Source organism: Mizuhopecten yessoensis, unplaced genomic scaffold (genome assembly GCF_002113885.1).
Source record: "Mizuhopecten yessoensis strain PY_sf001 unplaced genomic scaffold, ASM211388v2 scaffold716301, whole genome shotgun sequence".
Taxonomy (NCBI): domain Eukaryota; kingdom Metazoa; phylum Mollusca; class Bivalvia; order Pectinida; family Pectinidae; genus Mizuhopecten; species Mizuhopecten yessoensis.
This window is the reverse complement of record NW_018480048.1, coordinates 27752-43404: the sequence shown is the minus strand read 5'-3', so window position 1 is coordinate 43404 and position 15653 is coordinate 27752. Positions and strand designations below refer to the sequence as shown.

The window sequence follows — 15653 nt, the reverse complement described above, 5'->3', positions numbered from 1 at the left end:
TATAACGAAAGACAATTTAATAGGCTGATATCGAGGCTTGCAAATAGATTCTAATCTACTGAATATTCTGGTTCCAGTCTAAGGGAATGATTGAGGAGGTTGAAAACACAGGAGGAGCACAGGTCAAGGATGGAATGGCAGGGGGCGGGTCAAAGAAAACAAAGTCAGTACCAAACAAGAAGCGATAATACCAGCAAAGGTCACCACAAGGTCACGACGAAAGATCTAACATCCGGACTCACTAGACACGTATTATATAAGTGCATCATGACGTCATGTGTACCCCAGCTAGTTCTTTGATAATTCAAAAGACGGTTTCATGCCACTCAATATTTATTATTTCAATGGTAGCTTGCTTAACTTTGTCCATTTTTTTCAAATATCTTGTTCTTTTATAATGCAGAAGGTTAATAAGCTTGGGGTATGCACACACATTTACTAAATAAACTTCACTATTTTATATATTGCTATATCTATCAACCTTTCGGTGACCATTTAGAGTTAATACCGCTGAGGAATAGAATACTAAATATTTACATTCCTTTTGTAACGCCCTAAGATAAACCTACACATCAAAATGATTCTTTTAATTGTTGTTGATGTTTTTTTTTCCGTCAAATTGTTTGAGTATTTGACGATCGATCATGACATTACGTCAAATTCAAATTATGACAGAAATTCCGATTTACGGTTGCAGTCTGACGAAACTGGCATTTTTTTTTTTTTTTTTTTTTTTTTTAAATAATAAACTGCAAATACCAGAAAAATCAACGCCATAATAATGTCCTTGTTACATATAAGAATTGATATGCAAATATTTACTGCTTATGATCATATGCTCCAAGATTTTTACCGCGAACGTTTACTGGAACTATGTTGCATATCATAGATATAAAAAAAGATGCATATCCAGCCTTAAATGAATTAACTTTTTAATGTTAATCTTCATTTAATCTTAACTCTGAATGGTCATAAAAGGAAACATTGATACGTCATAAATTATATCTGTAGTGTTTAGTAAGGTACACTCTTGTTTCTGTCAGCTTCCGAATAGATGGATATAAGGCCTTACTTTAATGGGTTTAGTCCACATGTTATAGTGAGTAATAGTATGTTATGTACACGATCAAAAACTTCATATATTTTTCATACTGTAGTAATTTCATTCAGATTCATACTTTTACTTTGGTATCGGGCGACGATTTTCAGTTTTTTCTCTTACCAAGAGAAACATTTAAGATACACAAACATAATGTTATCAATATTGTATATAAACGATTGTATGTGATTTATGAAGTCAAAACAAATTATTACTGTATTCTTTAGAATGTTACCAATCGTATGTTGGTTGGAAGTGTTACACAGATGTACTGGTTTATCAGGATATACCTACGTACGTACGAAATGTACTTTTTTGTTCGTCTTGTTGGACAAGACTTAAGTAAGTGGCAATGATAAAGGTAGAATGCAGGCAAGGAAGACAAAACTTAAATCTGAATTTGAGAAGATTGATTATGACGTACCAATGTCGCATTCTAGCGTTGTATACCAATATAACTACACTTCTATTAGCGTTTGATTTTCACTTTTCATAATTTCACAGAATATATATTCCTGATTTACTAGACAAAGATGGCACATATACAATTTGGACCGTCTGTACGCTAATATTACAGCGTATTGAAAAATAATTGCTTAATTGCTGGAGCATTCTACCTTTAAAAACTGTTGTAATTGATGTAGTTAACTGATGTACATCGTGTATGTCTCTTTGATTTTGTGATGCAAGTTCCAAAACGCAATTGAGACGATGATACCTTTGCTTTAAAAGTGATTGATTTCCGTTTATATATAAAGTAATATCCATGTTAATAGTACAAATGAATAATGATAAAACAGGGGAGAAGAGAACAGAAGAGAATTTACATCTGTTAATGATGTATACAATATAAGATCTTGCCTGTCTAACATGCCATACTTTAGTAATATATCTTATTTTTTTTTACCTGTTTATGAATGTTAAAATAAACTTTAATAACAGCAATAATCACTATGAACTCATGCTTCCCTTGCTTGGCACGATATTTCAGTCCATCTGGTCCCGGTAATTTTACCTGGAGGGATTTCAACATTGCCGATGCTGGGAGACCAATGTTTCTGTCTGATGTTATGATGGATTTCCTCAAGGACTTCGGTCCACCTAAAGATCTGGGCTTGGACAGGCACCATGCACTTGCACACATGCATTTCCGGTTTGTTCGTCCATCTACAACAATGTCCCAGTATGGTAGTTTGTCAATGTTGCCAGACTCAAGAACTGGAAGTTTCAGATCGACACGATCTCTTAGGTCTGTTCGATCAACAAGGTCAATGTCAAGAACAAGGGCTAAATCAGCTTCAGTAAGATGTTGGTGATTGCAACACTAGATGTCTATTACTAAACGCAAATTATGATATTATCATCTGTAGTAATAACTTAGTTTATATCCTCTTTTTCAATATCAGTTGTAATTATATTAGTATATATTACTTTAGTCGCTTACTTTCTATTTCTTCTTGAATTATTATTTGCTTATAACTTCTTGTAAATGATCTGAGGAATTTCTATAGATGTTCTAGGATAAATCTGAACATTAAAAATAAACAAAAGTTGTTGCATTTAAGATGACATAAAAATCTTGTGTGTATGGCAAGCTAATTAATATTCAATACCTAAAGATATATCTGTATTCATTGAGAGATATCACATAAACTTGGTATTAAACATTGATATGGCTTGCTATACATGTATGTGCGTACTATTATCTGTATAATTTTTTATTGTAGTGCATTTTTTGGTTCAACTTTTAATGAAAACATATAATGTAAAATTTGCTGATTATTTTTTATTTTGATGATTTAAGCATATTATCCGTCCACTTTGATAGAGGAAAATGTTTTGCTGAATCTATTGTTTCTAAGCATATAATCCGTCCTATTTGAATTTGATTGATATTTTGATATTGTAAATCGTTGCCATGTTGATGAAAGACAAACATACTGCTTATATATTTTTTAGATATTTCTTCTGTATCAAATTTTCATCTAAGTCTAACGATCTGTTATCATGTTGTCAAAATAAAACACTGAAAAAAATACATCTGGGTTTGTATTGTTCTATTTCATCTAAGATAAAGTTGAAGGAAATGGTAAGATGGGCAGACATATCTAATTGTAATATAAATATTCACCGATTGTCTGCAAAATAAAAAGAATTAAGTTTTTGAAATTCTTTGTTAACACATATATATCATCAATGGGTAGTATAATGAAAGTTTAAAATATCAATTATTATTTTTTCATGGTTCGTTTGTACAAGTCAAAGTCAACAGTACATGTTCAGAAAGGTTTTCAAATATTAATTTCTCACAAAATTGGAAAGGAAAGAAGAAGGAAGATAAGCAACTCATGGACCCTGGCTTCCATAACGTATACTCTTCGTTTGCCTGGATTCCGACATGTTTTGGCCTGTCAGGCCGTCGTCAGGGCACAATATTCCCATGACTGTCACATGATAAAGTTTGAGCGACCATTGAGGTCATGTGATGAGGAACAGAAGATAATGACGTAATCAATTAGTTACCAAGGAAGTGGTTAATAAGCCAAGATCAGCTCTATTACGATTGGTCTAAATTTTGAGTACAGTAACAACAGGGTATAGATTAGTTGGTTAAATATCCGAGAACAAATATAAAGTAATGCAATAATGTGTATTGATATAAATGTTTTGTTCCAACTAGTTAAAAACCCTTTAAGGTTAAATATATTGTGAAATAAAAATAAATAAAACGGGAATATAAACTAATACATACAATGCGGACATATTGAACATTGGATCTTTGGAAGCTGTCTTTGCTTCTTTTATTGAAGCTATGGATAGATGGGATGTCATATCATTCCCGACAAATACATGAACAAGAAGCACGTAACGACAAGGCAGATTAGAGGTGTATCGGCAATCAACTAGACAGTGTTCCATACAATAGAATCCACTAATACACAGTGTACCGTACTGTTTAAGCCACCACAAAGCAGTGTAACATATAAACGAACAACCATTACCACCACATGGCTAGACAGCGTACTATACTACTTAAAGCAACCTCTAGAAAGCGTATTACACTATATGAAAGCAACAACAAGAGAGCGTTCTATTCTATATAAAAGCAACTGCTAATTGGTGTACCATCCTACATTTATATCATCAACTGCTAGTCAGTGAACCATACTATCATCCTCGATACTCCATGTGTTACGCTCACTTATGTTTTATGCACCCTTGGAATATGTCAGGGCAAAATTAAAGTCTCCGTGTGCACAGTCTTGACGATGATGCAAAAAGGCTTGCTTGCTCGCGGTCGCATAACAGTAAAGATGTCTGGCTTTGAAGTCGCTCAACTGTAATATTCAAAGGAAAGGCATCAGCCTAGCGATTAGTCAGGTTTTTTTCACCTGAGACTAGCTAGCCGGTGCCTTCAATTTTGCTATGACATATTCCAGGTTGCACAGAGCGAAAGTGAGTGTAACCCCTGAAGTATCGAGGATGACATACTATAGAATCGATTGCTAGACTGTGTACCACACAATATTAAAGCCACCATAAGGTAGTGTACGTTTATTGATAAAATCATACTTCTATTAAGGTAACACAGTAACTGTTATTTCAAATAGTGATCATGCTATTATGTAAATTGTCCTGGTAGTAGGGAATTAATTATGATGGTTTGTTTCTTGAATTGAACCCTATTTTTCGTGTGTGAAATAAATAACTTACATAAAATATGTATCATTTATTATTATATTTCCGTTTGAAATGATAACGCTACATTTATCTAAGGAGGGTATTAGTTCGTCACATACCAAGTGTGAGACTCTGAACAGACACACGCTGTCGGGAAAATGATGTGTTGTCTACTACAAGCACATGTTGCTGGGAGATATGATGTTTTATATCCCCGTTTGGGATGTGGTTAAAGCAAAATACGATGACGTTATCAATACTGAGTACTTTGTGTTGAGAAATTCGATGAGATTACCAATAAAGAGGATATTCTGTTGTGATATTTGATAAGATTATTAATACGGAGTAAATTTTGTTGTGTTCTTTGATGGGATAACCAATGAAAAAGAATAATATATGCATTACGTATTCAATCGTAACTGATATCGATTACGTTTTGTTGCGATCTCCAATGAAACAATCGAATTGAGTACATTTTGTTTAGCTGTTGATCATTGAGCCATTGACATAATTATTATATTATATGCCATTAATTCACGTAAACTTGTAGACTAAATCTTACATCTTATCGCATTAGTAAGTACAACGCTAATCTGTATATCAATAGGGCTTTCTACTAATCCCCATACGATTAACCCAGTTCCTACAATAAAAATTAATAACGCCTGGTAGAATTAAACTTAACCATACTCAAACCGTTAAATCGACTTACAGCCTAAATTAAAACGATTGCTGGAATATTGTACTTGATACGATTTTATTGTATGATTTGACCTTATAGCCTGGAGTTTCAGTAGGAAGAAATAATTCCGAGGTTTATTAGTTAAACATAGTGACTGTAGCTACTTTATGCACTAATGACTACGGTATCGAGCAGAAAAGTTGACAAATGAAACTCTACGGTTATTCTTTAAAATTAGACCAGTGCGTTTCTATTGGGCCCATCTTCGGAGAGACTGATACTTCTAATGTGTTCCGTTGTTGCTTGTTCGTCCTTAAACTGCAACTGTGAAAGCGAAATGCCAACGGAGCTGTTGTCTTTCTATATTCCAGTGTAGGGCGACCTTGATTGTATATGTCTTTGATTGTGTAGTTAACTACAACAGACAAATGTCTTTGTGTAATAGCATGGAATTTCAGTTGTTAAAAATACCGTGACAAAAATGTGTTCTGATGTTGCTGTCGCCATGGGATTTCTATGGAGTCATGTCTTTGGAGACTCCTGAACATGATCAGTCTGGTCTAATTACCTAAACACAACATGGGGTCTAATTCATCGAGAAGTAGCCAATCATCGTTAGGGACATCAACCGTCAAAAGACCAGTACAAAAACCGGTACAGTATACTATTTGTTTATGGACAGAAAATGGAAATAAATATGAAAGGTATTAAGGGTTACTTATATATGTGATACCAACAACCATTCGATGTATATTGAGAACATATATTTGTAGTAAGATCAATTGTACAATTTCTGCTCATACACATTCTGGCTATTGCAGTTTAGTTCAATCATCTGTGTATGGCTCTTTAATGTTATTTGTAAAAAATACTTGCTGTATGTTGCAATGAAAGATATTTTATTTCATTCAGAGGTTCGAGTCTTAGTATAATTCTTCAATAATAGAAAACAGCTATATGAACCGGATTACGTTTGATTCCGTCATCGTGATTCTTATAACTGAAATAAGGCATATAAAAGGGGTTTGTTAATACCAGTATGTCCTACTATACAATGTTCTTATAGTATTGGTAAGATAATAAATTTTCTATCAATTCTTATAAATTTAATATAAATGAATATAAATTTTATTTTATTTTACATTTATGAAACAAGTTTTCTAACCTATATTAGTCACTTTTGCTGGCCTGTAAGAAAGTTCTTAGAGGGTCATAATATGGTAGGAAAACGGAGAACCCGGAGAAAACCCACGTGATCGAGAAGATGAAAAAAACTCGATATTTGACGAGTCCTGTTGCAAGTTAATACTACTATCAGTGTTCGACCAATTCTTGAAGAAAATGACCATCAGGAAAGTTCATTGTACGCAGAATGTTCCATGTGACACGTGCTAAAATGTTGACTTCCTGGAGATACCAGTGTCAACATAGATACAAGAGTCAGAAAATCATACAATCCGTGGAAATGTTTTACTTTATAACAATCAGGACTCGACGTTTCCACTATAGACTGATCATTTAATCTTTTGATAAAAATGACAGGATAGGTTCAATTTGACAGTTTGTATGCCTTCTAATTCTTATGTCACTGCCTTAGTTTACAAGGCAGGCTTGCATTCATTAAGAAATTAATTCACTTAATAATAATAATATACAACATTTATATAGCGCCCTATATAATTTGTAAAATTACTCTAAGGCGCTTTACAACATATGGATAATAGTAATATTTATAATTGTGAAAACAAACAACAAAGGCTTGCAATCACTTTCATACATTTAACAAGCACTGTGTACATAATTGAACAATTAAAAGGGTGGTATTTACATGACGTCTTTGCAAAGATTCTAAAATGCAGACGTGAAGAGGTGAGTTTTTATGTCCCTCTTGAACTTGGCCAGGGTATTTGACTTCCTAATAGCAGATGGTAAGCTATTCCACAACGTAGCCGAAACCCTCCCAAAGCATCTGTTTCCGTAGGTCTCAGTACGAGATTTTGGGACACACAACAAAGATTCTGACTCCGACCGCAGTGATCTTGACGGCTGATACAGGGTAACAAGCTCCTGTAGGTACTGAGGAGCTGTTCCATTCAGTGTCTTGTATGTGTATACCAGAATTTTGTACTGCGACCTGTATCGTACAGGTAACCAGTGCACTTTCGGATCACAACGTTTGGTAATGCTGCAATATCTATTAATAACAACTTTGTTTTTGATTTCCAGAAGAAACTGAAACTCCGAACAGGCACAATCCTGGCCGACGGAACACCAATACCTCTCCCTCCAATCACTAGCAAAGCAGATGTATTACATGGAATCCATTTTGACATACTGGATGAGATAGCACTGCATGTATGTGTAATTTTGTTTGTTATCACTTTTCATATGGATGAAGAAGACTACTTCATAATAATCTTGTTTCATGTAGACAATCTATTTTACTTTTATATTGTTGTGTTATCCGAGGGATTTAGCCAAGTGGTTATCAGTTTGACTTCCATTCAGATGGCCGGGGTTAAATCCATGAAGTTCTGGTTACATGTTCTAAAGAAGAAGTGCGTTTTGATCCCTTTTTCACATTTCCAAATACTCAAGTTAAATAACAAATAATCTGGGTTGGATGCTACAGCGTGTGTGATGTAGCGCTATGGCAAAAGATGCTGTTCCGAATAAAATTTAGGGGTAATATCAAGAATATTTAGGACCAGTATCTATCTCTAGATACATAAACACACATATTTCCACACGGGTATCATTTAAACCGTGAATGCAATCATTTGTATTTAACTTTAAAAGTTTTTAACTAGATGTTTGCTTTTTCTTCTTCACTGCAATAAAACCTAATATTTTTTGGCAGGCTCCTCTTGAACTATTACTAGGAACGTTCTGGGACGTGGTTGAACACCTTATAATAACACCAAATGGAGATGTCCTGGATGATTTGTCGAAGGCCAGAATGTTTTTCCGTTGGATGACGTCATTCGATGTTTACAATATTGATACAGAAATCATCCCCCCAGAAGACTCACCACTCGAATACTTCATGAAGATCCAGTATGATCTTGGCGACCACGCCCATATGTTTTACAGTCTGTGCAAGTACGTCAGCATGTACTGGGGTAAACCAAACAAATAGCAATATCTCCGCCTGGAAGTTAACTTCATGTCAAAATTGGACGTTAATAACGTACTTTGATTCCTAATATTACTTAAAGAAAAAAAATCGCCCTTTAAATGCATTGTTTGTAACTGCTGCCGTAGGCTTTATTTCCAATAAACTTATCTAAAAAGTTTGAAAAGAAAACATTTGTGAAATCCAAGATTCAAGCATCGTGAAAAAGATGTTTCCAGATTGATGTACACAGAAGGTACGACATGATATTCCATGTTTTCAGCGTATGATTGTATAGATACTGTCCAAGTTACTTGGGAATAATTAAAACATCATCTCTATTTTGTTATAGGATGGGTGACATTCCATGTGTTGTAATAGACGGAATGACTAAGGGCGGAGGCTACGAAATAGGAGAAGCTGTGGACAGGGACAAAATGCAGGGAAAATGGAACGCAGTCTTGGTTTCAGGAGAATGGCGACTCGTCGATACCTTCTGGGCTAAAGTTGCTGCACCGCGTCAGTCTTCAGACGTTATTTTTGTGGATTCTGAAGGCAGGGTTACTCGTGAGACAGAGGATAAGAATTTGGACTTTTCCGTGAACGAGTTCTTCTTCCTGTGTGATCCAGACCACTTGATTTATACGCATTTTCCAGATGATAAAGATTGGCAATTAATGCATGACCCGATGGATGTAGGTGCATTTGAACGGAATGCTTATGTCAGAGAGCAATATCATAAACTTGGATTGTCTATTCCATCTGATTCAATACAGAAGAACTGTGTTATCAAAACTCAAGACGACGCAATTAAAATAACTGTGGACATTCCAAAAGAAAAAGCAAACAGCGTGAAATTCAAATACGCTTTGTTACAAACAAGAAAACAAGTTGAAACAGAAAAAGAAGTTGATATGGTTTTTGAAAGATTTGTTCGAATGGAGCATAGAAAAAATACCCTGAAATTAAAGCTACGATTCCCTATAACTGGCAGGTTCATGTTTGATATCTATGCGTCTGACACGTGGTCATCCTCTACATATAAACTTGTTTGTACATACATTATTCACGTTTCAAAGAAAACAAAGAACCACAATCCTTTCCCAGATTGCCCTCTTCTTGGTTGGGGCCCAAATCCATTTTCCGACGCAGCGGGTCTCTTGCCTATCACTCCAGAAGAAACATCCATTCTAACGGAAAACGGAATTTGTCAAATATGTGTCTCTCGAAAGGGCATCGTGGATATCAACCACGCCTTGAGAAATGTTCTTATGGATGAAGGGGTACTTACTAAACATGCCGTAGGGAAATTCGACGGAGATAAATATATTGTAGATATCATCTTGCCAGAGGTAGGTGAATATGCGTTGAAAATCTTTGCTTCAACAGAACAAACATTGCCGATTCAGACAACGGATTTGCTAACATTTCTCATCAAGTATAAAAGTCGGCCAGGAAAAGGTAGCAAGAACACGCCTTTCCCAATCATCGCAAGTGCCCATGTTGGCAAAAAAGATGGATACTCAAAGCTTGGAGTGCAGGCTTTAACATATAAGGCTGAATATGTTGAAGTATTGGAAGGAGAAGGGAGTTTTGTATTCAAAGCAACCGAAAAGGTGCAACTTCTTTGTGAACTAGCTAGTGCTACAAAGGAAGGTCAAAGCAGATTGTCTGTGAGTACTAAGCAGGAACGAGATAGGTGGATATTTGTAGTCGATATGCCCATATCCGGGGAGTACTCTCTTAACATATTTGCAATTGAAAAAAAGAATCCCTTTACCCTTCATGAAGTACAAACATATAGAGTGCAGTCTAAAGGACGACCCATCAAAGAAGTCAAATTCACCGATGACTTTGGGCCAGATGACATCGTTGTTGAAACAATAAAGACATCAGAAGACAAAATTGTGATATCTGTGCCGAATCCTGTAGATGGAGAGGTACTGTACGCAAACATCAGTAGAAGAGATGCGACGAAAAACGAAGGTGAAAATCGTGCAACCGTACTCATACAGAAGGACAATTTAGAAATTCATTTGAAAAGTGATGGGGAATATTTACTGGAAATATATGAAAAGGAGCAAATGACCGTTGTAACAACAATAGCTCGGTTCACAATCAGCAAAAGTCCATCATTTAAGACATACACAAGCGATATAGATGCTTTAGTCAAAATGCTCAAACCTCAAGAAAAATCTCGTAAAGTGAAGAATTCTCTCGAACAAAAAAGACAAAGAAGGTTATTAGCGAAAAAGAAAAAAGAAGAGGAACTACTCAGAAAAGAAAAAGAAGAACAAATACGGAAAGAGGAAGAGGCAAAGACAAAACTTGAAAAGGGGAAACACAATAAAAAGGGAAAAAATAAACACCATAAGCCACCTGAGGGTAAAGAGGAAGGAGGAACAGGAGAGTTAACAAAAGGAAAGGCAGAACGAAGCATCAGCCCCGATACGTTAGCTGCAGCATTAGAAATAGCTAAAGCGGCAGAACAAGAAGAAAAGGCAAAAAAGGTACAAACCAGGGCAACAAGTGGTACAAATAGAGACTCGTCTACTGGGTTAGATAGTCCAGTAAGTGATATAAATCCAGAACGTTTGGCAGCTGCTGTTGCTTTGATTACGTCGACACAAATGAATGCAGTTGCAAATACAAAGGATACATATACCGATGAAAGCAAAAACACCAAGGATAAAGGGGTTATACATGGAAATGGTGAACAAAAACAAACTCTAGATCGGCACACCTTGAATGCTGCACTGTCTATCGTTGCAGCAGTTGAGGATAAATCAAACGGTAAAACTTTTGACCAAACTCAAAATATTGATACAGGAACATTTGAAGCCGCAAGGGAAATCATAGCTTTGGCTGTTGAAGAAGGGATGACAAATGGACAAAATCTCAACATTGCAGATATCAGGAAGAGTTCTAATATATCATCTGTAAATACGAACGAAGGTACTGATATCGAAAGAATAACTACTGCAACTGCAATTGTAACGGCAGCTAAAGCGAATCATCGCGGGACAGGAAAAACACTAGATAAAGCTAACACAAATTCGTCTAAGAAAGTAAACAATGAGACGCTAGCTGCTGCATCTGCCATAGTAGCAATGGCAAAACAGAATGCGAAAAAGAGACATCCCGAAACTGGAACTGAAGGAAGTGAAGCAGGTGCTACTGAATCCTTACACGAACATGGTTCTTCTGATTTTTTAAGTTCAGAAGTCATTGCCGCTGCAGTTTTTATTGTATCTTCATCACATATGCGAATGGCAGACCGTACGTTAGACGCGAACACGAAGACTACTATAAAAACACCTTTGTTCGTTGGTGCAACCAGCGGAGAAGATATTGACCCGGAAACACTAGCTGCTGCAGTTGCTTTAGTAGTTGCATCAAAGAAACATGATGAAACAGTGAAGCCGAAAAAACGGAATAGCACTAAAAAGAAGGCAAAATCACAAAATAAAGCAACACCTAGAAAATCGGGCCATACTACGAAAGCTGCAGCACAGGCTAACACTTATTCCCAGGATATTGAAAGTTTATATAACACGAAGGATGCATTTAATCTTTCATCTCAAGTATTTGATTTTGAGACGCAAACTGCTGCCACTAAAATACTGAACTCTTCCACAAATGAACACAAAATATCCCGTGAGGATGCAAGTAGTTCTACGCTGAAAGATATGACAAAAACATCATCAGAGGTTGCTGGTCTGCTCTCCACAACGGATCAAAGGAATACATCAAAAAGTAAAGGTGCTGTTGATAATCAAGCAGAACTAAGCAAAGTCAATGTTCGATCAATCACTCCGTCCGCACTCTCAGCGGCTGTTGCCTTAGTAGCTGCTACTGCTAGTAATACTACCAGTGCCCTGAACTCCACAGACAGTAAATATGATGGCTGTGCGGAAACTGGGAAAGCAAACTCGTCTTCAAAATCATCAAAAGAAAATCAAACGATCGATCCCAGTACGTTGGCAGCAGCAACTGCAATTATAAAAGCATCAGGGAGGACACGTGGAATTTCCAAACAGAATAGCGAAGCAAAAGACGAGTTAAAAATTCCTCAAGATGAAGAGCATCAGAGCGACCCCACTCATACTATTGATCCTGAAACATTGAAGGCAGCAGCTACTATAGTAGCAGCGGCTTCACAGAATCATGATATTGAAGACGATAGACACATTTCAACAGATAGGAAGGACAAGGACGTCAAAACATCGGAAAATAAAAAGAACAAAAATGAAAAGGGACATAATGAAACATTTGACTTTACGAAGGATGATACACTTAGCCCTGCTGCTTTAGCTGCAGCTTCAAAAACTATTGTTGCTTCGATAAGACAAATGAATGACACAGCAACAAAAAAGGTGAATATTGGCGAGACAGCAAATAATGAGGATGGCAAACCATTACAGACGTCGTCAGAGAAAGACTCACAAAGAAGCTTTAGTCCAAACACCATTGCAGCTGCGCATGCGATCGTAGCTACCTCAAAACATAACAACAGAAAGCAAGCAAACACGGCTAAAAGTGATTCTTCTGGAATTCCAAACGGAAATTCTAGTAAATCATCTACAAATGAAAACAGGTGCGTTAGTCCAAACACATTGGCTTCTGCTCTCTCGATCATTTCAGCATCTGAAACTCATTCGACGCCACGGAGGAAAGATGGCAGTACTACCACAGGTCACGGAGCAAAGAAAAAGGAAACGACGGAGATAATGAAACAAACGAAAAAAGGAACTAAGAAGGTGAATGTTGTCGCGGGAAGTATAAACATGAACGGGGCTAAAGGAAGGAAGGTTTCGACAACAACTCCAAGACAGAATCAAACAACTAGAAAGGGATCAGTTCAGCATAGAGGTGTTAACGACGACGTTGAAGAGAATGATGATGACTATCTTAGTGATTCCACTCTTCATTCCAGTAACTTTGATTCCATGTCGGACAGTGATTACGACAGCGAAGAGGAGAGACAAGCGGAGGGTAAGCACTCAGTTGTATAATGTAATACTCTTGTGTGACGTAAGCAGATAGATCTCCACCCGCTGGTTAAATGGTGTGTGGCCACAGCATATTAGAGTGATGAGTTATTCTCTCCAACAGTTGTTCCCTACTGTTAAACAAATAATCAGATAATGACATATTGAATATATCCCTTGCAAAAAAATGTATCATGCATCGTATGAGTACATCATATGGAAGAAAGAATAAGGAGTGCAGTATTAGTCTCATTCTAATTCACATTATAATTCTTTTGCAATGCAGACATTTCCTCACATATCCGGAACATAGAGATAATGTCCATTTGTCTTGATTATATGATGAATATCATACCTTACCGTTACTATGAGACAGAACACCGATATGTCCATGAGTTTAAAATTCTGTTTGATATACTTTAAAAATGATGCGTTGATTTTTGTGAAGTTTTGAATATCAGTTTGTTATATCTGTGGAAAGATATGCTGACGCTGTTTTAATAATTTTACAGGAAAGGTTTGTTCCAATAGTTTTGAATTATATACGCTCTAGTCCAGCCATTTTCGTTTCATGTTGGCTGAGGCAAGTTTGTAAAGAAAAGGAGAAGCTGTTCCCCAATAACCATGCTGATAAGCGAGACATTTGGAATAATTAAGCATTGAGCTGTGATGATATGCCATTTACGGTCTATATGAATGCCACAGAATATGCTGAGGCGCAGTATGATATAATTTGTTTGCCTGCAAAGATGTGTTATTCATATAGAATGTAAATGCCATATCGACACACTTGAATGTTTATGTTTAGCATTTTTGTAATATTTTTAATATAATCAATATTAAGGTATGCTTATTAAAATGTTGCATTTTGTTGAAATTATTGTATGTATCGTGTTTACTTGTTAAATAATTAAAACATATTTTTCCATGACAGGGATGGTTACAATTATGACGTCATGATGATGATGACGTCAACACTTGCACCATGTCATTTACAGTCTACATGTATATGATTATCATCTAAATTCGGAATCTCCAATTAAAATTCGATAGCTTCATAGATCCGATTTATGGGAAGTAAATTTATCAATTTATGCCTAGATGTGTTAAAGGTTCAGTTCCGTATATAATTTATTTTAAAACTTTGATATAAAACTTTTTATACAGTTAAAGAAAGAAAAAAGAGTGTTGCTCAAGCTATGAAGAAGAAAGACTTGCAAAACCTGGTATATCAACTACAAGAGTTCAAGAAAACGAAGGATCCCCAGAACGAGGTATTGGTTGAGGAAGCAACAAGAATGGTTTCCCAACTTAGAGCTAAAGAGGGTAAGTGATCGGCATGATCATTCATAACTGTTAAATCCAGGTATATGTCACAGTCGATTAACTTTTGAAACCTGTATGGTTATTAATTATAGAAATATTTGATGTTAGGTGGGGTTGGGGGTGGGGACCACTGGAACCTTTTTCCACACAAGATCTTGGACTAGTACAGTGACCTATAAATCAGCAGTTTCCTTTATTTCATGTAGTTGCCGATGCTTATATATGTAGAAACTATGTAGTATTTATTCAACTTTTACCTGACAGATTTGAAAATGGCATGTAACATCAGAGAGGTTCCGGCCCTTGAGAGAGCTATCCGTAGGGCGAAGAAGGTCAACGACGGCAAGGCGATGGACATCCAGATTATCTTGGCGTCACAGCTTCTGAAGCGACTCAACCGTATCGAGCGTCTGTCTCAGACTGTGCTTCAAATTAATCAAAACGCTCTCGTGGAGATGAAGAAATACGTTGACCCACCGCCTGGTGTCCATGAATCTCTTCATGCAACCTTCCTCATCTTAGGGGAAGAACCCGCATTGTTGACGGTATGTCGAAATATTAATTGATTTCATTTCTCATTTCAAGTTTTGTGATATACAGTTAAACCTCGTTATACTGCCAACATTTGTCCAGATAAATTTTGGCGTTATAAAGGGGTTTAACGAAACATTGAGGGAAACATATAAAGCAATTCTTAAGAAAAAGTGAAAAAATAGACCGTGAAATATATTGGTAATAAGCGATGTGGCAAATGAAACG

At 36.2% G+C, this 15653-nt stretch overlaps 1 protein-coding gene across 12 annotated transcripts in view; it reads left to right on the top strand.

Moving 5' to 3' along the window:
* LOC110442809 overlaps positions 1–3135 on the top strand; it is a 43638-nt gene extending 40503 nt beyond the window's left edge. For all 12 annotated transcript variants that reach the window (XM_021486612.1, XM_021486617.1, XM_021486613.1 and 9 more), the window contains one exon: positions 78–3135. In XM_021486612.1, coding sequence (XP_021342287.1) covers positions 78–188 — 111 coding nt within the window. In that variant the 3' untranslated portion in view covers positions 189–3135. The remainder of the gene's footprint in view (positions 1–77) is intronic.
* The last annotated feature ends 12518 nt before the right edge of the window (positions 3136–15653 follow it).